The sequence below is a fragment of the Galeopterus variegatus genome, unplaced genomic scaffold, assembly GCF_000696425.1.
Source record: "Galeopterus variegatus unplaced genomic scaffold, G_variegatus-3.0.2 Scaffold1382, whole genome shotgun sequence".
Classification (NCBI taxonomy): domain Eukaryota; kingdom Metazoa; phylum Chordata; class Mammalia; order Dermoptera; family Cynocephalidae; genus Galeopterus; species Galeopterus variegatus.
The window spans coordinates 240,629-265,051 of NW_007727493.1; the positions used below are offsets into that span (position 1 = coordinate 240,629).

The 24,423-nt window shown below is 34.1% G+C and overlaps 2 protein-coding genes across 4 annotated transcripts in view; one reads left to right on the forward strand and one right to left on the reverse strand.

Annotated features, from left to right (window-relative positions):
- Positions 1–14,114, forward strand: part of CCNH (cyclin H) — an 18,217-nt gene extending 4,103 nt beyond the window's left edge. The window contains exons 4-9 of one of the 2 annotated variants that reach the window (XR_550772.1): positions 172–382; positions 4,030–4,193; positions 7,464–7,534; positions 10,175–10,286; positions 13,040–13,581; positions 13,723–14,114. Coding sequence is in view for 1 of the 2 variants with exons in the window: in XM_008576642.1 (XP_008574864.1) it covers positions 172–382; positions 4,030–4,193; positions 7,464–7,534; positions 10,175–10,286; positions 13,040–13,097; positions 13,818–13,856 (655 nt within the window). In the remaining variant the exon portion in view is untranslated. The remainder of the gene's footprint in view (positions 1–171; positions 383–4,029; positions 4,194–7,463; positions 7,535–10,174; positions 10,287–13,039; positions 13,582–13,722) is intronic. The other variant, XM_008576642.1, reaches the window with a different exon arrangement.
- A 2,580-nt stretch (positions 14,115–16,694) lies between these two features.
- RASA1 (RAS p21 protein activator (GTPase activating protein) 1) overlaps positions 16,695–24,423 on the reverse strand; it is a 98,582-nt gene continuing 90,853 nt past the window's right edge. For both annotated transcript variants that reach the window (XM_008576639.1, XM_008576641.1), the window contains exons 22-25: positions 23,238–23,326; positions 21,724–21,801; positions 18,949–19,083; positions 16,695–17,500 (exon numbers count right to left, since the gene is read on the reverse strand). In XM_008576639.1, the coding sequence (XP_008574861.1) occupies positions 17,417–17,500; positions 18,949–19,083; positions 21,724–21,801; positions 23,238–23,326 (386 nt within the window). In that variant the 3' untranslated portion in view covers positions 16,695–17,416. The remainder of the gene's footprint in view (positions 17,501–18,948; positions 19,084–21,723; positions 21,802–23,237; positions 23,327–24,423) is intronic.

Below are 24,423 nucleotides of genomic sequence, written 5' to 3' on the forward strand. Positions count from 1 at the left end.
TTATAGGAACTTCCTTTTTTTTTTTTTTTTTTTTTCCTAATTTCTTGCAGTGTCTAGCACAGTCATTTGCGACTAATATGCAATTTTAGAACATAATTTTAGAAACAAAATATTTAGGTATTTCTCAAAGTATAGGCATGTCTCTCTACCTTCCCTTATTTTTTCCTTTAGGCTCACTTGTGCATTTTTGGCCTGCAAAGTAGATGAATTCAATGTATCGAGTCTTCAGTTTGTTGGAAACCTTCGGGAGAGTCCTCTAGGACGGGAGAAGGCACTGGAACAGATTTTGGAATATGAATTACTTCTTATACAGCAACTTAATTTTCACCTTATTGTGCACAATCCTTACAGACCATTTGAGGGCTTCCTCATTGATTTAAAGGTAAACTTGTTGATACAAAATAAACTAGTGGAGTGTACTCCTTTGCTATTGTTATCTAACTAAAAGAATACAAAATTTTATAACTTGTAATCATCCTAATTATTACAGCATGGGTGCAACCGTTGAGTCTGCCTGGACTTCTTGGGCAATACTTTTCAAACTTCAGTGTACATCAGAATTACCTGGGGAGCTTGTTAACTCAAATTTTTGGGTGAGACTCCAGAGTTTCTCATTTAGTGATCTGCAAATCCTGGTCCAGGGAACATTGTGAAAACTATTGTTTAGAGTAATGCTTTTGAAGGCTAAGATAAATCTTCTAATTCTGAAGTATACTGTTATGGATCTGGGCCTTTTGATTTAAAGAACCATAAAAAGAAGTCTGAAATTTAAACTAGAAGATTGCTAAGTGACTTATATACTTAATGCTTTGTGAATTTGAGTCACTACAGGCATTAAATATAAGTAAATAAATATTGACAAAAGTTACCTAAGTTGTTTTGGCCCTACAAGAGGACTTGGATAGGCTGAATAAAGTCCAACAGACATCAGAGACTGGTTCTTTCTTTCCTTTTTTTTTTTTAGTTTTTAAATGTGGTCTTTATTTATTTATTTATCCATTTATCCATCTATCCATCTAATCTATCTATCTAAGAAGAGAGTATCCTAAGATAAATACACAGGTTTCCTTATATAAGACAAGAACAGAAAACTACTCCAGCCAACTGACTCCACTGATTGCGATGGAAAACTGAACAGTAAAAAACAGTTTTGATTTCTTTTGTGGCCTGTGTGGAGCAAGGATTTAGAAGACCTTATGGATATCACCCTTTGTAGGGAAGCAGCTGAAATGCTGCTGCTTTTATATTCTTGAGTCAGCATTTCAGGCTATAGAAACTGAGCACTATATCACCATCAGAAATGTAGACTGATCTCGAGAAGCTACATTGTGACTGTCAGAATGACATACTTGTAAAAGTTTAGCATTTGGACAATTAACTCTGTTAAAGTCTTCTATAAGAACTTTAAATATATTAAGACCGGTTCTTTCATCTCAGTTGAGCTGCTCAATTTGTATACCTTCTATATGCCAAGCATGGTACTTGAGGTTGTAGCCAGAAACAAGACAGGAGCACTCTCAACTTTCATGAACCTTACAGTTTAATGGTTTAGAGAATACATTATACACCCCTGAGGATACCAAAATCTGCTTTCATGGACCCTACAATCTAATGGTTTAGACAATCATCGTACACCTCCGAGGATACCAAAATCTGCAGGTGGTCAAGTCCCATGTATAAAATGGCATAGTATTTACGTATAACCCACACACATTGTTCTGTGTACTTTAAACCAGCCCTAGGTTACTTATAATACCTAATATAATGTAAATGCTATGTAAATAGTTGTTATACTGTATTGCTTTTTATTTGTATTTTTTATTGTTGTACTATGTTTTTCCCCCCAAATATTTTTGATCTGCAGTCTGTTGAATTCATGGATATGGAATCCACAGAACAGAGGGCCAACTGTATATCCAGTGTGCTAAATGTTACAGAGGGGAAAATACAAGATATCTTAGAGGGAGATAGCAGATTGAGGGGTAAGGAAGACATTTCTGAGAAAGTGTCATTTAAAGTGAAAGTTAGAGCAAGAATAAGAATTAGGTAAGAGAGGGCATTTCAGTCAGAGAGGCCTCCCTGGTCAAAGGCTCATACAAGAAACCATGGTGCATTAAAAAACCAAAACAGAACCTAGAGATATAGGGGGAAGAGTGCCACAGAGTGCTGCTGCCTGAGAAGATGGCAGAGTCTAGACTGTGGAGGCAATGTTAAAAATTTTGAATATAGCAAAGGGAAGCCAGTGAAAGGTTTAAGTTTAGAGAGTGCCATGATTAGTTTGCAGCTTAAAGCAGTCCCGTTGGCAGCCTTATGGGTCAACCTGCATCAGATATGTATTGTGCATCTGTGTGTGCCAGGTATGTTGTGGAGAATGGATTAGAATGGATGAAGGGATAGCAGTGCTGTTAAGAGTAGTCCAGGCAAAAGATGAAGATTGGCTTGACTTACATAGTGGCAGTGGGTATAGAGAGAGCTTTGTGGACTTCTGAGATAGCAGGTAGAGTCAACAGAACTTGAGGACTGATTGCATATAGAGAATGAGGACAGAGGAAGAACCTTGGGTTTCTGTCTGGGGGAGGGTTTTTTGTGTTTGCATTTTGTTTTCATGAAGAGACTGATGCATAGTTAAATGCTGATGCAGGTAGCTAGTAGTGAGAGAAAGATTAAAGGAAAAATGGAAAATATATATCTCAAGTTTCTCTTTGGAGTAAGTTATAGGGTTCGGCTTGGGATTTGCAGCAAGATAGGATAACTGGCGTTAGAGGGAATTACTCTTTCATGGCCTTTTTTTGTAATGAGCAGAGATCATTTTCTGAGAGTGTTGGAATGTGAGACTTACCAACGACACTGAGACAGGTGGAAAATGTTTACCATAGTCACTGAAAAATGGGAGAACAAATTTTCTATGAAGGATTGTCATTGCTAAGCAGTGTTAAAAGCCTTGCTGAGGTCAGGGAAGATAAGTTCATAGTAACATCAGACCTCTTTGTTGTGTGGTTTTCTCTGGCAGTACCTGGAAATCTGGGTATAGTTGCAAAGCAAAAAGATGGTTGCGTTCAAGTACTGTTGAAGTTTTTCCAGAAATGTGTTGGCAGCAAATTGTGGCAGGGAATTTAGGAGGGAAATGAGGACCAGAGGACCCTAGTGAGTGTAAGCATGTAGAGGATAAGTGGTCAAAGGTTCTGCAGAGGGAGAATAGCTGTCAAGTAATGGAGCAAATGTATTGGGAAAAGAGGCATTTGTGGTCAGAGTGGAGAGTCTGAATTGGTTGTATCAGAGATCAGGCATTTTGGATAATAACAAGGCATGGGTGTGACTGCAAAATTGAGTCTGGACATTTTGTCTCAGAGTGTAGGAAAAATTTCTTACTGCTCCAGGTCTTGAATGTGGTATCTGAAATAAATCTTAGGATTTAGGATTTAGAGTTCATCTTAAAGGATATGAGGAATTGTGAGGAAATATGAGATCTTCCATATTACTTGGACATACTCTAAAAATAATTCTGTAGGTATTTGAGGAAGTCTAGTTGGTTTTAATAAAACCAAGGTTCATTTGTAAAAGTAAATAGAAGCCTGGGAAGTGTTTACCTGGGAATATGTATTTCTTGGGTCTACTTTAGACCCAGTGAAATCTCTAAGAGCCTCCCTTTGCCTTTCTTCCTTTCTCCTCAGTAAATTGAGAATAATGTCAAGTGCTGGGAACTTTAGGTGCGTTATCTTAAAGCATATATGTCTTACTGTGGGGTGGTTGTGTTCAAAAAGTTTGAGAGCCACTGAATTACAGAATAATATCAGAGAAGACAGATCAAGGAAAATATTCAGAATTTAATGACTGCAATTTTGCTACATTCTATGATGATTACGAAACAATCTTACATGGAAAGATCGTTTCTTGTTGGGGTATAGGAAAGGAGTTGCTTTTATAAAATCATTTTATGTTAAGCACTTTCTGGTGAATATAAATATTTTTCAACTGCTATTACTCCATTAAACCCTCAGAAATGGTAATGTTTGCAAACTTTCTTTCTAGACTCGTTACCCCATGTTGGAGAATCCAGAGATTTTGAGGAAAACAGCTGATGACTTTCTTAACAGAATTGCGTTGACGGATGCTTGCCTTTTGTACACGCCTTCACAAATTGCCCTGACTGCCATTTTATCTAGTGCCTCCAGGGCTGGAATTACTATGGAAAGGTATTGATTTGTGTTTTAGATTCAGATTCAGTCACTCAGTTCATTTCTTCATGAAGTCTGAGCTTTTAAGTAAGGTTAATTTGTGGCTGTAGTCCTTTATGTCTCTTGTGGTTGGGAAGGTTGGTGAGAGAAGAAATGAAATCGCCTTTTAAGGAAATCTTTAAAAATTAAGCAAAGTATTGTTGAGCTAAGAGAATACATTTATGACTAAAGTAGAAGTACAACAGGTGATCCTCGACTGATATAGTTGTCACTACAAGGCAAATTTAGAAGTTTTATGAACTGGTAAGCGACTTGAATTCAGCAGATATGTCTGCCTTGTTTTATCATCATTCCCTCGCTGGAGAGCATGTGTGATACATGGGTTTCAGTAAAAACCTGTTGAATGAGTAGGGTTTTAGGGGATGTCCAAATGTATTGTAATTGAAACATAAATAGCAATAGCTAATACATAAATGCACACTGAGAACCAGGCTCTGTGATTAGCACGTACATGATTCTTAAAACAGTATCTTGTGCACAGATTAATTAAATATTAATATACCTATATTATGTTATCATATTCATTGATAACTAACTGAAGCACAGGCTAGCAGCAAATTAGTTTTTAGTTTCTACATTTAATTTCTCTATATATGACCTTCGAAGTTCTGCATGATTTCATTCTTAGAAATAGATGATAAAACTTTCTTAAAAACTATTTTACATGCTGAGCTTTTAAGTAAGGTTCATTTGTGGCTGTAATCCTTTATATCCTTTGTGATTGGGAAAGTTGAAATCCATAATTTCAAAATCTATTGATAATATGGCAGCAAACATGAACAGATGTGATTTAGTTTTTCTTGTACTTAGTAGGAATATTTATATGTTTCTTTGCAGAAATATTAATATTCCTGATTATAGGATGCTGGCCAGGCATCACTGGGGTATTTCACATTTCATATTATGTATACCGTTACTTTTCTAATAAGACATGAGCAGTTATGAATTTCATAACACTGCTGCATCTAAGATAAGGGATAGTGGGGCTTGTATTTTGTTTTATTTATGGTATGCTTTCTCTTTATAAATACAGCTGTATATAAATATTTATATTTAATCCCAAAGTGATTTATACTTCCATTTATTTGCCAAGCAAACATTTATTGAGTGCCTTCTATGTACTACTATGCACTGTACTACACTTTAGGAGTGTAAGAATGAACAAATATAAATCCCTGCCCTAGTTAGGAAAGATAACCATTTAAATAATTGATGTCTATGGAGTTTAGGTGTGGAACTTCCATTCTGTAAGGAAAAAAAAAATTTTTTTTTCCACAATTCAGATAACCAAAAGTTTGAGTAATCTGTTCAAGCATCTTCTCTTAAGCTGTGTATATGCAAATTCTCCAGTGGATTTTAGTTATGTAGATAGAAAGGGAAGAAGCATCCTAAGGTCCATATTAGAGTTTATTTTGTCTTAGAGGTTTAGTTAGTTATAATTCCATATAGGCAGTATTGAAATTGTGGTACCTTGTGTTCATTGCAAATTAAATAGGCTTTTGTAGCATTCCCAGAGACGGTAGACATTTGAGCTTTTTTTTTTTTTTTTTTTTTTTTTTTTTTTTTCTTTAGGTGAATGCTCTCATCATTTTTAACTTACAGCTGATTTACAGGCAAACTTTGCTGTATGTGGAAGGTGCATTTACATTTATTGCTGATTTCAAAAAGGGAAAGCCCTTGTGCTATTGTCATATTCTGGACAGTGCCTCAGATTACTGCTCATAGGATGTTGTATTATTATTTCTGGGTCCTCTGCTCTTGTGGATTTAGAGCTTTATTTCTTATCTTCTAGTTTGAGTCTTTAGGTATTTTTATTTGCCTGTAGATTTAAAAAAATCAGAATATTAAAATTAAAATTCTAATTTAGAATTGAGATTAAGAGTAGTTGCTAACCTATCCCTGCACTGGCCAGTACCAAAAAAAAAAAAAAAGAAAAAAAGAAAAAGAAAGTCGCTAACTTAAAAATCTTTCACAGAGGTAAAGAGTCTGGTCAGCTAACTCTCAGAACCAAATATATCATTGTTATGCTTAAGAAATCAAAAGTGAAGGAAGATGGCAAAAGCATGAGGAGTTTTAGGGAGAAAAGGGAAAGGAAAAAACTAATTTAGTTATTTTGAATTATTTATAACCAGATATACATTACTTATGGGTTTCCATATCCAAAATTAATTCCCACAATAGATGATGAAGATGTAATATCAAACTTAGTTATCAAAATTTGTAATAAAATTTTAATAATCTGATTAATTTAAAAGACATATAGCAACAAAGATTGGTGGCTGGCCTGCATGGGGATCCGAATCCTTGCCCTTCTTGTTATCAACTCTGTGCTCCTTGTAAATTGAGCTAACCAGCCAGCTAACAGTTCTTAAAGCATGGCTTTGTATTTTTGTAACTTTATTTCCCCAAGAGAAAAATTAATACTTTGCATTTATGTTTGAAAAACTGCTCATGCTTTGAGAACCTGTTCATTTGGGCTTTTATCAATTATAGATCAAGTTCAGGTACATAAATCCTCAGAGTAACTAAAAATTGAAATATAGAAAATTATATTTTCATAATCTTCATACTGTCAGTGGTTCTGAGAAAAATAGGTAATTGAACTTTATATTGCATTGATGGAAAAGTATTAACACGTTTGATTTGGACTTGATGAAATAAGATGTAATAGGTTTCTAGAGCACAGGGTGATATTCTCATTGGCTTGAATACCTGTTACTCCCAAGGAGTGCAACTGTAGGTCACGTAGCCTTGATATTATTTGGAGAGAGAATCCTTACTAGTGCCAAATTCCAGCTCTACTATTTGCTAGCTTTATTACTTTGAGTAAGTTGTGAGATCATGACTTATTCATCCTTGTAATTCAGATTCCTCATCTGTAAAATGAGGTTGACTCAGGGTTTCTATATTAAACAGGTAGATATTGTACTTGGTATTACTGCTGTTATTTTCTTACTATTTTCCCTCCGAAAGCTTATATATGTATACTATAAAATTTAAGTAAGTTAACTTTGAATACTAAATATCTTTTAATCTAAGAAAAGTGGTAGTAAAGTAAGAGTTGTAGATTATACTTTTATGGAGTTCAGTACTGTTATGTAATGTTTTAAAATAATTTCAAAATTGCCCTTGATGAAATGAACATGGAGGAAAATAATTGATGATGTCATGTTTCTCAATATTCTGTATGTTTTCAATAGATTAAAACCTTTTTCCTTTCTTTACCAGTTATTTATCAGAGAGTCTGATGCTGAGAGAGAATAGAACTTGCTTGTCACAGTTACTAGATATAATGAAAAGTAAGTAAAACATAACACTTTATAAAATATTCTTCCATTACACAGCTACTTTCTAAATATCATTTTGCTATGTAACTTGAGATAACACAGATTTATGTTTAGATTTATATTCATTGAATTATTGTATCATGGATGCATGAAAGATAACATTGGTGGAGAAAAACGGAAGGTCTACATAAGGAAGTATTCACTCATAGAACTTATCACAAGAGTGAAATATAATCAGATTCAGAAGGGCTTTACAGATTTAAAACAGTATCCTTTTAAAGTATGTACAAATATGTGAAAAAGATCTAAAGAAAGGGAACTAAGGATAATGTTTAAATTTGGAACTTCCATTTTGCACATAAATCAATGTTTTAACTGGTTAATATGTGCCATTTGCTAGTCATTTTGTTAGTTGATATTACAAAGGCTGTGGTTCTCAGCCAGGGGTGATTTTTGCAATGTCTGGGGACATTTTTGGCTGTCACAACTTGGAGGCTGGTAGTGACTGCCAGTGGCATCTAGTGGGTGGAGGTAAGAATTCTGCTAACCATCCTACAATGCACCAGACAGCCCCTGCTAGGCTGAAAAATGGCTCCCTAAAAAATATTCAGGTCCTAATTCCTGGGACCTGTGAATGTTACTTTACATGGAGTAAAAAAAAAAAAAAAAAAAAAAAAAAAAAAACAGAAACACCCCAACCAAAAAGATTAAGGGGTTTTTGCAGGTAAGTTAAGGAATTTGAGATGGTGTCATGGTGTCATGAATCTGGATTATTGAGGTGAGGACTAAATGCAGTCACAAACATCCTTATGAGAAAGGTAGAGGGATATTTGACATACCCAGAGAAGGCAATGTTATGACAGCAGAGAGAGATTTGAAGAAGCTGGCCTTAAAAATTGGAGTGATGTGGCCATAAACCAAAGGATGCTGACAGCCACCAGAAACTGAACAGGGAAGGAATAGATTTTCTTAAGAGCCTCCAGAGAGAGTGTGGTCCTGCCAACACGTTGATTTTGGGCCAGTGAAACTGATTTCAGACTCCTGCGCCCCAGAATCATAAGGAAAAGTACATTTCTGTTGTTTTAAGCCAACAAGTCTGTGATAATTGTAATAGTGTCCTCAGGAAACTAATATAAGCCCTTTATAACAAAGAGTGCTTCAGCCCAAAATGTCATTAGTGCTGGTGTTGAGAAACCCCATCTTAAGGGTTGAGAGTAGACTTTCCATTTAACTGATTGGCTGGATTAGCCAGTCCTCTCCTTTCTTCATTCTTGCCCTTGGTACACTGAATGCTCATGGCTGCTAGGCTACTCTTCAGGGTTAAAAGTCAATCTGTGTGTTTGTTCCAAACTTTTTTGCGCCAGTTGTTCTTATTCACTTTGTAATTAAATATTGAATAAACCAATAGAATATAAAACTGAAGATTTTGATCTTGGATGATAATAAATGGTGTATGTATATATGTGTTTTATGTTTTAAAAGATAAGATGCTTATGGCACATAGGTATCATTTCTTGATTCTCTGCTTGAAGTGATCTTGAGGGCTTTCCTCTTTGATGGAAGTGTGATTAATGAATCATAAACTGTAGGTCTTCAGTTATAACAGTAGAGGGTTCACTTTCAAAGCTAATTGTAATTTGACCATAGATATTAGGATCATCGAATTTAGTAGATAGAAGGGGCCTTAAAGATAATCTGCTGTACTTATTTTATAGCTCACAGTTTTATTACTGATTTCTTCTCAGTACCTTAATTTTGCTCCACTTATTTTAATATAAAATGAGAATAGTTCTTCATAAAATACTCAGCTTTAACAGTATTAGGATATTCATAATTTTTCAGAACATGGATACTGTCCTAAGGGTATTGAGTCACAAGTATTAATTCATTTGAAAACACTGATTTGCATTATGGAATGTCAGTAGTAATACCCATTTGAAGCAAATGCCTGGCTAATAAGAAGCCCTGAATCTCTTATCATTCCTCTAATAAATTTTGAGATTTGTATTCTTTGGCTTATTATAGTTAAATAACAAATAAGATCAGGTTGAAGATATTTTTGCAATTATAAAGTTACTATAGTAGTTTGCCCTTAATCTAAAAGGGACATTTTTGTATAGGGTCTGCATTTTGTTATAGCAAAGGATCATTGACTTGGTTTTACACATTATATTGATATTGACACATTTTATCCTCCCTTCATTATATGTTATGTGATAAGTTTCCTTTGTAAACAAGAAGCACACCCTTGGCCCACCATCTGTAGAATAGCATATTATGAATATGGTTGGTGGTAGGGAATAAAGCATGTTTAATTAGTCATGTAGGGATTTTTTTTTTTTAAAAGCCTTAAAACTGAGCAAAAAGTGACCATGGTTAAGATTTGCAAAAAATTAATACTAAGTAGATCACACAGCATGTTTATTTTTATGCTATATGTGATATAGGCTAAACAGAAGTGAGCCATAATTACTTCAACTAAAGGTATGGTGTTTATTGGATTTTAATGCAGAATGATACAAATCCAGATAAGAATAATCATATAATTTCAAGAGTGTTTTGTTATTGTTTCCCTATCGATAAGATGGGAAGTTATTCGATATAACAAGGCTTTTTATTATTCAGTTTAAATTTTTTTGTATCTCCACACAGGCATGAGAAACTTAGTAAAAAAGTGTGAACCACCCAGACCTGAAGAAGTTGCTGTTCTGAAACAGAAGTTGGAGCGATGTCATTCTGCCGAGCTTGCACTTAATATAACTACGTAAGTAGATGTGACAGTGTTGTTCATGAATAGATATGATCTATCCATTCTAACTGGTCCTTTAAATCATTTCATTGGTAAATGTTTGTTCATCTGGGGAAAATTGACTTACCACATTAAATCAGATTTTTTCTGAGTGGACATATCTAACAGTATTAAATACAAGATAATAATTTGGCTTTTATCATACGGTTCTGATCCTGCTATGGCTAATGTGTTCTTTGGCTTGCATCTCAGGCTCTTCTTAGTGAATCCCTGAACTTCTTCCTGCCATTTTAATCATTGCTATCTGTGCAGGTCTAATACCTGGTCTAAGGATTAAGTATATTTTTCCAGACAAATTTTAGTTGGAGTAGGGAAACTTGGCATATTTTCTTTCGATGACACACTTTGTATTGAAGACAGAACCAATAGGAATATATACATTTTATGCTTTGCAAATGGAAGGATCCACTTAAACTTAATCATTTAGGAGTTGAAGCAGTTGGGTATTTGGACAGGTAATAGGAATGGTGAAACTAATATTTTGTTTTCTTTGGAAAGCATTCTGATTCTAAAGTTCTCCTATCTTATTTGTTAAAATTCAATGAGAATTAGCTGTGGTACCTTACGGTTAAGATGCATTTGAGATATTTTGATCTCTATAATTGGTGAATATGTTACTGGATATGTATAAGAAGCCAGAACAACATTCCAAGGCCTTTCAGATAAGGTACACGACTCAGATTCCTTAACTATGCAATTGTAGTACGGGGGACATCCAGGGACTTACAAAATGTGCAAATATAGGACTGTTTTATTATAGTCGTAGCTATAACTGCAAAGTATGGGTTAACAAAGAACTTGGAACTGGTAGATTTCATTCCTGGGTTTCAGGAGTAATGGGAATGTTACAGAGTGGTTACAGAGAAGAAAGAAAAATGTTGACTTTAATGAAAAGTATTGCTGCACTGATTATGTTATTTTCACACTGATTTTGAAATGGGCTTAGACCAGTGATTGGCAAACTGGCCCATCACCCAAGTCTGGCCTGCCATCTGTTTTTTAGAAATACAGTTTTACTGGAACACAGCATATTCATTAATTTATGTATTATTTATAGCTGTTTTCACACTACAGCAGAAAAGTTGGGTAGTTGTGACAGAGACTGACTATATGACCTGCAAGGCCTAAAATATTTACTGTCTCTTTAAAGAAAAAGTTTATCAATCCCTGGATTAGACCATTAAACTATTAAATACTACCTTTCTAGCAAGTGATTGGACCATAATCCAAAATTCCTGTCAGAGTTTACATTTTACTTAGTTATCATCTGCTTTATACTGTACCAAACAAATTCTACATCTCTGAGTACCTCACCAACTGTCTATGAAGGACTTTTTTAAAAAATTCATTATAGACATATACTTTTGTAAAATACAATAAAAAATGAATTATTAGGGAAAAAAAGACAAAATATAAGCTCAAATTTTATTATTCGATTCAACAGTCATAAAAATATCTCAAATTGCTATAAAAGTTTCTAAACACACAATTTTGGTATTTAATCTCACTGCAGGCTGGAAGTAGTTTATGGATCAACACTGGTCCATGGACCACACTAGGAGAACTACTATTTTAGGACAAAGTATTTGTTTTCCTTGATCTTTAAAATCCTTTAACTTTGTTTTTCATTACACAAGAACTGTATTGCCATTAAGTCATTCAAAACAGATAAAACCAAAGTTCTCTTTGACCAATACCCAAATCTCTGTCATGACCTCAGAAGTTAACATGTCAGTTGGCATTTACCCTTGCCAGCCTTTTCTTTGTGTATGTATATATCTGTATATGAAATGTTTTTTTGTTTTTTCTTTGCATTAATGTTTTCATACATATTGTACAATATTTAATATTATCAATCTTTAGCTTTTGGCAGTCTGGATGAAAAAAATAGTATCATATTGATATTTTAATTTGCATTTTCCTCCTTGGTTACTATAAGGCATTATTTTGATTTGTAGTGCTTTGTAGATTCTGTATACTCATCTTTTTATATATGATAATTATTCTATTGTTTCTTTTCATTTTTAATATATAGAAAATTTCTTTTGCTTTATGCTTTTATATCTGAATGCCTTTCTTAAATTAGTATTTATTTTGCCTTTTGTTTGGCTGTTAAAACCACTTAGTTTGTGAATGGTGTGAGATAATCACTTAATAATTTGCTTCCCAATATTAATTTTTGTCCCAGCCCATTTTTCAATATTCCATGTCTTTCCTAGTTATTTGAAATACTCTTTATCTAAGATTAAGTTCCTGTGTATTCATAGGCATTTTTGGCTTATGGATCTGTTTAATTGTTAATACCATGCTTTTAATTACCATAGCTTTTATAGTGTGCTTCAATGATAACTGGGACAAGGTCCCCCAACATTGTTCCTTTTAAAATTCTCTTTGCTATTTTTTCATTATCTTTCACAGATCAGTGTTACATTTGTAAGGTTCCATGAAAAATTTTATTGGGATTTTAATTAGAATTGCACTGAATTTAAAAATTGATTTAAAAATTATCTTCCTACTAATTACTCTTCATCTCGTTCTATTTATCCAGGCCTTATTTTTCATATAGCCTTGCTAGTTTATTCCTGGATGTTTTATGTTTTCTGTTACCAGTACTGGATTGCTTATAATTAAACTTTTCTATTTGTTAAACTTTTTCCTCTCACTGTAGTTTTATGTAAAATAAGTATCTTCAGAATGCTTAATTATAGGAAGAAGAGGAAAGGCTATGAAGATGATGATTATGTCTCAAAGAAATCCAAACATGAGGTATGTTTACTCCAAAGGTGAACTTTAAGTCATTTTTGTTACACATTCTAAGTGTGACCACATTGTTAAGCTTTATTGTTCCAGAGTACACGCATTACAGATAGAGCTGTGGTTTTTTTCATTTTTTGCATACTTTTTTTGTGTAAACTGTCCATTATTAAAGGGATTTTTCTTACTTCTGTCTTAGCCTGTCAGCAGTATAAGTACTTGACGAAGAATCTTTCTTACGTTCATAGAAGGCAGCATGGATACACACACATACTAAATTTTTGCTTTATTACTTATTCTCCAAGGATTCTTCCTTTGCCCCTTTTAAAAAATTGTAACTGGCAAAGCCAAGGCAAATGAATAGTCAATAGGCAGAAGGTCTCAGCTATAACCTTTATTCCTCATTGGAATGGTCTGGTGAGACCACACCATAATTATTGTAAGATTGAACTACTACAAATTTTCCTGGTTTATTTATCTTCTGTAATCCGCATAGGTAAAAGGATCAATAGGCAGAAGGTCTCAGCTATAACCTTTATTCCTCATTGGAATGGTCTGGTGAGACCACACCATAATTATTGTGAGATTGAACTACTACAAATTTTCCTGGTTTATTTATCTTCTGTAATCCGCATAGGTAAAAGGAGAACATTTTCCTAAAGGGAGGCAAGGAGGTAAACAATCTGGTTAACGCTTCAGTGTTATCCTTACCACATTTTTTTTCCTTCCTAGGAAGAATGGACTGATGACGACCTGGTAGACTCTTTCTAATCATTTGAAGATGATTTGTCAATGCCAACTAACCAACAGAAATAGGAAGCATATCTGGCATTTAACATTATTTAAAAAGTATAATGTGAAAACATCAAACTATATTAAAATTTTCTATTTGTTAAATTTTTTTCCATTCACTGTAGTTTTATGAAAAATATCTTCAAAATAGCCAGAATAATACCTGGTTAAGATAATCTTTTAACATCAAATTAGTTGTTTTATGATAGTCAATTAAAGCTGTACTTTATTTGCCTATATTGTTTTTAAAAATGTGATATGTAAATCTATCCTTTGTGGAAAAAGGCACCACAAAACCCAAAACTTAGTAGTCAGCTGTAAAAATGGTAAGGAGGCTGGCCAGTCCAGTTAGCTCATTTGGTTAGAGTGCAGCCTTTTAACACCAAGGTCATGGGTTCTGATGTCCATACCTGCCAGCCACCAAAAAAAAAAGTGCTAAGGAATGTGTTTTGTCCTCTAGAAATCTTTATAATAGCTTTTCAGATGCCATCCTGATATACTTAGCTATTCATGTGTTACTACTTAACTGTAGAAAGTATTTCAACTGTGTTATACGGTATAGAATGCTAGTTATCCTGAGTAATGAATGTATATTTCCTTCAATTAGTTATCAGAAAACATTTCCAAATGGGTTAAAAAATTTGAGTAGATGTTTAGATAATCTTAAGTCACTATAGGTAAGTAGGTACTAGCAAATTATATATTGAGTTTTATAATTAACCTATTAGATCAACTATAACTGAATCCACATAGGTGTTATAGTTAGTAGGAATTTTTTTAAATATGTCAAATTTAATTCAGATTGAAATGAGTTGATATAAAAATATAAAAGCACAAACTATGGCACAAAATTATTTAGGTATGAATTACTTCATTATGTGACCTTGGTAAATACCTCTGTGTCCCCATTTCCCAAGTTGAAAATGGGGGAAATAATAATGTGCAGTCCTCATAGGATTAATTAGAATAGTATCTGCATATACAAGTGTTCCATAAATGTTAGCTATTGTAGTTGGAACCAAATTGTGGATGCCAAATTTTTTTCTGGAAAACTGGCTGAAGGGAATTCTGAGAAACCCCACTGCTCTGAATGTAAATAATTTGTATGAATACACCACACCTCCTCAGTGTCAGTGCATCGAAGGCAGCACATTCCATTAGGGTAGGTACCATTTTAATTACATCTTTATATATGAGGATAATATTTACTATATGTATATTCATCTCTCTAGTAATTCTTTCTATTATAAGCTGAGTTTTTTTGGATTTTTGTTTCCTCCTCATTCTGGAATGAAAGCAGGGTGGAAGAAGCCAAAGTTTAAAATTCTCCAATGCAGTCCAGGTTCAGTAGCATTGCTGCTAGGCTCTAGACAGAATTTCAAAATGTTCACAATTTATCTCTTGTTTCCCTTTCAGATCTCTTAAACTTTGGCATCAGAGCAAGGTCCACATTTACCTCTGAAAATTTTCCCACTCAGCAACATTAAAAAAATTGTCTGACAGATTTTATTTCAACATTGTCTAGCTAGTTACTGCAGGGCCTACTAAAATAAGTGACAAACATGTCATTAAAATATAAAAAGCAGGATAAGTTTTTCAGGTTTGTGTTTTTTTGATAAACGAAAAGGGAGAAGCATTTCAGGCGGAGGAATGGCAGACAGGATAGTATGGCCAAAGATTCAGGTGTGATTAATGGGAGAGAACCACGGTGCCTAGTGCACTACAGCTTGGAGCTTTTTGCCCTTTAAAACATTTTAGGAGATAGATGGCACTAGTCCACATCCCTTCCAGTCTGTCTTCTATCCTGTAAACCAAAGAAAGAGACCAACTGGGACACTATTATGGTAGTCCAGCCAAAAAGCAGGAGGAATGGAAAAGAGGAAGGAAAGTTATATAGAGATAAGAAGGGACAGAATGGAATGATATCAAGGAAAAGGAACAGAGGATATGTTGAGTTTTTTGGTATCAGTGTTGAACTATAATTGAATCTACATGAGGTTAAACTGCTTCCATACAAATAATTGCCTTTTATAGCATAAAATATTCAGCAGACATCTTTAAACCCTTGATTAATATTTTTTTCCCTGTATTTTATACACTGGAGAAATAGAATAGTGTTGCTTTTGGAATATGGGCCTTTAGAAATTTTTTTCTTATTTTAAAATATCAACTCAAATACAATAGAAAATTTTTCTTTACTGTGGGAACTGGTTTTCCTAATACCTCCTTGGTTCTTATTTCACCCAACTGGATTACTGATGATATTCTACCACATACTTTTCAATGTCTTGTCTCCCTTGTACAATTATGCGAGGGAAGGAATTGTTGCTTAATATATACTGAATGAAAAAATGAAATCCTTTTCGAAAGAGACCATTAGTAAAAATACTGATCTCAAGTTTCTTCACCCTGAGCCTTGCTCTGGTGCTAAAGTTTGAACTGCCCCTGAAAGAGGAAGAAAATAACAAAATTAAATGCTTAGCTATATTTAGACAGAAGTAATCAATTATGCAAGATATCCCTTGGTTTTATTTTTAACTTAACCCTTGTGAGTGCTTCACAAAAATACACATACAAGAAGCAAATAAAAATATACAGTCAAACTAAATATCCAGCAGATACAACAAGTAGTCAGAAGTTCCAAGATGGGTAAGTTAAGTGAATGAGGTTGTCTGCATAATCAAAGGGGTAGTACAAAAAATCAATTTGGAATTAATGAATGGATACTTTTAACAAAAGCATTCTAGTTTTGTTTTTTTTTTTTTACTGAAAAGAAACTGGTATCTATAAAATGGTTGAATGGGCAACATGCATTGATCAGTACAATGACCAATAATATTTATTGAATTCAAACTATTTACTGTTGTAAACATTTAACAAAAGCATTATGAGATCTAAATACAGTTTTAGACAATTCCAACAAAATAAGTGGTATGTTTAAAAAATAAAGCTGATGAACAATAGATCCATTCTATATACTTTCTTCCACCAGTTCCAGCAAGAGGAATAAGCACAGTATTTTTAAAAAGTATACAGCAAAGATTGTTCCTATTATAATGACAAACTGTAAAAAAGTCACTGAACAGTCATGGTCATATTCCTAATCAGGAAGAAGTTATAGTAAGAACAGTCTGTAATCCAGTTATATCAATTATCAATAGAGAATGCCTTTTCTTGTCAGTTGATTTCATAGTTGTTTTTCCAAGAGACAGCAAAACTTTGGCAATTGGATATACTGAAAATATATTTTCAAAGTTCATAACATTTTGTTTTGTGAAAGTGATCTGTACACCAAGGCTCAGAGGTTGGTAAAGATTGATTCCATGTGGAAAAAGTGCAAATATCCTGCACAGATAGCTTACAAAGTTGCTGGCACAGTTATTCACCAGCAGAATCTTGGGTTTTGTTTGCATAGCTCACACATCACTGGAATGTGGAAAGGTGTGCTATTTTTTGGCAAGAGCAAAGGAGATGTTATACTCATGTGAATTACCATAGTGGGCATGCTGAATCCATGCAGAACACTGGGGCGAAGTCTGCTACCTGACATCATTGGTTTTTGTATACTGGTTTTGTTTTTGTTGAAGCAGTTCTGTTATAGCCAGAAGCTTTTTCAGTACGTGCTGGACAGAAGGAAAAATGGTATGAAAATAATTAGTAAATAAATGAAAGCTTGGTCAGAAATTTCAGGATGGGAAACCTGGATTTGAAAAAAGCCATATCAAAGCAAAAGAATTCATAAAATACTAGCATTCCACTCAAAGCATACAATTGTGAGGTTCTATTATTCAGTCCATAACTGAATATTTTTGGCCATAACCAAGATAATTTTTGTACACTAAAAGAGAACAAGTTAATTTGTGTTTGGCATTCTCCTATCTTTTCAGGTGAGAACAACCTCTAGAATAGATCATCCTGCCAGAAGACAGACTGTCATTATAAATGACACATGACAACCACATAAGGGTAATGAGCTTGCAGCCTAGTGAACACTTTGAAAAATCCTATCTTTAAAATTAAGGAATCATGGAAGAAATATGACTACATTGAACCTAAAATTAAATAGCTCCTTTGTCTCTTTAAAAATTCTTTATTTAGTTCATGAACCCTAATGAGTGAGACTATTACCTAAATTAAAAAAAAAAAAACTTGGATTCTAGAATCTCAGGTTGAAGAGAACTGAGAATCACCGAACTCAATGCTGTAGTCTCTTCTTCAAAATCCCTGACAAATGGTTAGCCAGTTCAGTGATAGTATTCACTATCTCCTGAAACTATGGAAGAAACTAGTCAGAGCTATGGAGTGTGTGCCTCAATTTATAAAACTATTGCTGTGTAACTTCCTCTCAGTGGTTCTTATCCCAGCTGAGGCCATTCAAAACAATTCATTTTGTTCTTCAATATAAATTCAGTATATGTACTGACTGACATAGTTTTAAGTCCCTTCAAATTCTGTTACCTCTTTCAATAATACCCCAATCTTTATCTGTTGGTCTAGATAGCAGATAGAATTCTAACGTAGACTAGTGTTTCTTAAAGTGTGAGCTATGATCCACTTGAATCTGAATCCCTGGTAGTTTCCAAGGCCATACTTCAGAATCTCTAGATAAGGAGCTTGAGATATATATTTTTAAAATCAAACTTGCCAATTAATTCTCATGTGTTTCACAATTTGAGAATCACTTTGGCCATGCACTGTGTATGTAAGAGAGATAGAAACTGAAAGATTTAAAAAAAACACATCGTTATTGACTTAGCTCACTTGCCATTTTCATTTATGCCTCTAAAGTATATGAACACCACCATTTTCAAGTAGAGTTGACATTTTAGACTCAAGAGCAAGATTTGACATTTTGTAGTATCAGAAGTACATATCATCTTAGTCCACTGGACCCCATCGGGGTCCAATATTCCTGTCTGCTGAGATCTTGGATTATAATTCAGACTCTTAAAAATTTAACTGATAAAAATGTTGACCAGAATCCAACTATTTGTTACCTCCGAGTGTCTTATACTGACATTCTGCTTAAGTGCCAATGAAACATCGTTAACAAAGGCTAGCAAAAACCTACCTGCTGTGCACCGCGCTCATTACTGAGCGTTCGCAGTTCATCTGAATGAGCCACACAAATTTCATGCAATGCTGCTAAATCACGGGACAGGTCAGTTCTAGAATGCTCTGTAGTGTCCGGAAGTTCAGGTACATTCTTTAAGGGAATCATAAAACTGCATTTAGAAATACAAATCTTTATAGTCTCTTCTGAAAAGATCCTAATTGGGTAAGGTAGATTCTAACACAATATTCTTTTACATTTTTAAAATTCTCAAACTTCTCTTAAAGTTCTAAGGATTCTTATTGAAATGTAATACTCAGGGATAACTGATAAAACAGGTTTTGTAACCTCTGTTTACGTGAAACCCAAGTTTTGTTTTATTACACAGCATGGCAGAATATGGTACAATATTACTGCTATACTTAAACAACAATGAGTTTCCTAACAATTAGATTTATATCTGTAAAGAGTTTTTTTTTTTTTTTTCTAGAATATATGCCAAATAAACAGTGGGTACTATGTTAACGTGGACTAAATACAATCTACACTTAATATTCTTGGACTGAATTTCATTATTAAGCCACTGCTGTTTGTCTAAAATGACCAGCATCTAAGTGGGAACTGCATTATGAAAATGCAGTGAGAACCTGTCAGGTTTGTAATTATCTGTGGACTATGCTCAAGTATGTGGAAATAATCAGTGTTAATTATGGTATCTTAAAATAAGGTTAATAAAGTAATTCAGTTGCTATAATAAGTTTATCATACTTTATTATTAGCACTAAATATAAATGTTATTTTAAACGCTGGAATAAAATTTAACATGAGCTTAATTTTTATAAATCTGAACACTTCCCTAATGGTGACAATATTTGCTATACATTCCTAAAAACTGCAAAAAGCACTCAGTTTTCTATGGTATAGAAAAACACAAATAGGTAGAATACATTCATTCTTACTAATTCATTAATTGACTCAGTTACTCATTCATTCAGTGACTAAAGGATTACAGATGAAAGACACGACAAAGTTTGCCTTCAGAGATCTTACAGTCTAGTTGAGAGTACAGAAAAGTATAAACTAATCATAGTAATATAGACTTATGTAGCACAGATATGCACTGGATACTTAGGAAGCTGAACAAACGTATTTTATTCAGGTTTAGGACTCAGCAAAGGCTTCCGGAAGGAAATAATGTTTTTTGTTTTGTTTTGTTTTTTTGTCTTTTTTCGTGTCCGGCAACGGATTGCAACCCTCAGTGTCGCGCCCGTACCGGACCGGGACCGGCAACGGGATCACAACCCTCGGTGTTGCGCCCACACCTCACTCAGCCAGTGAGCGGGAACCGGTCTGTATGTGGGATCCGAACCCTCGGCGGGAGCGCCGCCACACTCCCAAGCAGTGCACTGTAGCAGTGTGCCACCGGGCCGGCCCCGGAAATAATGTTTTGAGGTGAATCTTCAAAGATAAGTTTGATTTATATAGGTGACAAAGGAATAGAAGAATGTAAAGAGACTGGAAGAGTATTTCTAAGCAGTTTGAAATGCTAGACTGTGTGGCATAACTAAAAGAGTGATGGAGTCCTGACCATGAAATATGCCTTAACATAGCAAACATGTCTCACACAGCAACTTAAAACACTGTCATAGTAAAAATAAAAAATTAACAATCACTGACCAACTATGTTTTTTGGTAATTAGAAATATTCAGATCTTCAAAATTTCCCAAGAGTTCACATATTATGGACATTTGCCTCTTAATTTCACTTTCGTTATAAATATAGAAATATGTCATAAGTAATTTCTCCTGTACTAGGTTTTATACGTGAGGTTGCAAAAGAGCGGCCCACAGGCAGTCCTAATTTGTTTGCCACAGTGGTGTGGTGGTTGTTGACTTTTGTTTTTAATTGAATCTGAATGTATTAAGGCAGAACATGGGCACCTCAGTCTCCTACCCCAGTGCCACCTGATGTCATACACCTGGCTCAATTCACACATACATGCTACTCTTCTGATTTTTCTATATATTAATTACTAAGTAATTAGTAATTACTAATATATTTAGTTTGTATAGATTTTCATATACTGAATAAATTTCCCATCCAAGTACTAACAAGGCCCGACCCTGCTTAGCTTCTGAGATCAGACGAGATCGGACATGTTCAGGGTGGTATGGCCATAGACTACTGAATCAATTTCAATCAAGAAAATCAACTTCACTAAGAAATGTAGGGTCTTGGAAATTATAAAAATATCCTATTCTTAATTTTCTAATTACACTTTATAAAGGCTCACGAGGAATAGGTAGTCCCACTGAATGAAGCATGAATGAAGCATAACACCAAATCCATGCATTTTATTCCTATAAAAGCCAACAGAACACTTATTCTCCATTCTATTTACTTATTTAACCTGGCCAGAACTGTGGGTCGTCCACCTTGTTTCAAATCCCACACAGCAGCAGCAAAGTACAAGTAACTAAAGAGGCAACAGAATGCCATGGCAGTGAGATGGGTATAGCTAAGGGCATAACAAATGCAAGGCAGAAACTAAAAAACGAATCATGTAGTCGAAAAGTAACAATAGTGTATGCTTGGTGTAAACCACTTAGTGTAAGATTAAATGGTCACAACCATAAACAAAAATTAGATTTTTTTGTTTAGGAAGGTAAATTAGAATATTTAGCTTTTTTTTTCTTCCTGTATAGAAAATCTTTCTAAAGATTGTTATTTAAATGGGTTAACTCAGCTATACTAACTATAGGTCGCAAAGTACTTGAAAATTATATACATACCCCAAGTTCATCTAAAAACATGATCATACGATGTTTGTTGCTTTTGATGAATGGATTGACACCTTCCATATAGGGCTCCTAAAAATAAAAAGCTTATTATATGCATTAGAAACAAAAACCATTGTCTGATCTATAACAAAAACCATACATGTAGCAAGAATTCTTATAAATCCAATTATGTCCATCAGTAGCAGCACATGTTCACAACAATTAATCATATAATGACAGTATTTTCCTTTTAATATAAGCAAACAGCTATACTGAGAAACTGGGTATTTTTAATGAAAAAAAAATTGTGGACTCAAACACAAATCATAACACCTAGCCTGGCAGCCACAAATTGCTTATCTGTACTTTCATTCAAACATAATTACTGAAAAAACTATTAGTTGCCAAGTACCAAGACAAACATGGATCCACACCAGATGTTAGAATCCTGCAGAGATTACAGGGAATTAAAATACAGTGTGATAAGAACCGTAATAGAAAAATATATTATTCATAACCTACCTCAGTATTCAGATAAATTCAAAAGCTAAACCATACATGCAAACTGCTTATCATACTAAAATCCTAAACCTACTTAAACATATTCTATAAAACAGTAAAGGGTTAATACCAACAAACTCTCTTAAAATCAATAAGAAATTCAATATGATAAGGGCCTCAATAGGCAATTCCAAATATAAAGACATGAAGGTTTAAAAGTAATGAATTAATGAAACACTTAACACTATGCCTATCAGATTAGAAAAAAAAAAAGAAGACAACTAGTACCCACTGAGTTTTGGCAAGGCGGGTAAGAGTAAAAAAAATATTTTTTATTGCTGGCAGACAATCTTAGAATACATAGTAAAATCCTAAAAACATGCATTTATTTTATCAATTGGTAATTATACTCCAAAGTTTAGGAAGTTGGACAATTATGAAAGGTATGTAAAAGGGTACTTGTTAAAGCAGTAACAGTGACAAACTGGAAACTAAACACCCAATAGAAGACTACTTAATATGTGCATACATGATGGCATAATAAGTAATCATCAAGAATAATAAAATTTATGTATTTCCAGGTATGGCAAAAAGTCTTTCACATATTAAGTGACAAAAGCAGGTGACATGGTATGATCCCAACCAGAATATAAAGTCAGTATGGTGTAATCGTGTGGGTGTGTTAAAAACTCATCTGAGTTTTAATATAAACAGTAAATGTCTATTATGAAATGAATAATAAAATAGATTGGAGTACATTTAAAACTATGCTCATTTTTATATTTAAAAGTGAGAGAATTTGAGTATATTGAAATCTTGAAAAATTAGTCTTCTATAATGGCTAAAATGGTTTTTTTTAAGTTCCATTATTAAAATGTAAAATCCAAAGACATTTTAAAAACATAAATGTATCAACAAAAATATAAATTATCTTTCTGAATACCAACTACTGAAAATTTACTTAACTATATTTTATGATTTGATCATGTCAAAGTTTTATTCATATATATATCAACATTTTTTACCTTAGCTCCAAATTCCACAAGATTTGCTAAATTCTGCACTGACTTAGCCACTAATATCAGTGTTCTTGCAGCAATAGGAGATGGGGAATCTACAAGAGAAGTGGGCTTAAGTAATTACTCCAATCCAAAGGCACTTCCAGGTAAACCATTATAAATTTAGCACTTAATATTTCTTTACAGTTAAAATGCTTAACTTTCCATTCAGAACTCATAAATGTTTTTTTGAAAAATGTATGACATGTATGATTCAAAAGAACGAGTTAAAAGGGAAAAACTGAACACACTTATTGGTGCTTCTAGTTTTGTGAAGAGGACTAAAAAACTCAGCAACTCCCAACTAATTGATAATATTTCAAAATACCTCAAAGCTTTGTCTCTATCACTAAAAGGCTGTCACTCCACACACTTTTCAGGACAAATCACAAAGCTAATTTCAACCCACTTAGGTTAGCAATTTGCAATCTGACCAATTCCCTGTTCCCAACATTATTTGCAGCCCACAACTGCAAATGTTTCACTTTAAAGCTCAAGAACAAAGACAGGGTCAGGTACCTCTGCTTTATTTTGAGGAGAATAACATGAAATTATATAAGCCCTGAATCTTAATTAAGATAATTATTTAACAGTAAAATCTTACAGGGTAATCTACACGACTGCCTGATTTTAGACTGAACTCTCTGTAGCTTAAGCAGCTAGACTATAAATAGCGTTGCCTAGTGTTCCCACATTTAGATAAATCCCTCCAAAAGAATCCTAAACCTTTAATTCTTTTTTTTTTTTTCCTTTTTGTCTTTTTTCGTGACCGGCAACGGATCGCAACCCTCAGTGTCGCGCCCGTACCAGACCAGGACCGGCATCGGGATCGCAACCCTCGGTGTTGCTCCCGCATCTTGCTCAGCCAGTGAGCGGCTGGTCTGTATGTGGGATCCGAACCCTCGGTGGGAGGGCCGCCGCGTTTCCCAAGCGGCGCACTGTAGCAGTGCGCCACTGGGCCGGCCCCAAACCTTTAATTCTTAATAGATGCATAGATATAACTATTTTAGTAGCAATAAAAAAATAATTATAGAGATGTGATGACTATAAAAGTAAAAATTAAGACATTCCAAAATATTTTTTTTTTTTATTTTATTTTTTTTTCTTTTTTTTTAAAGATGACCGGTAAGGGGATCTCAACCCCTGGCTTGAT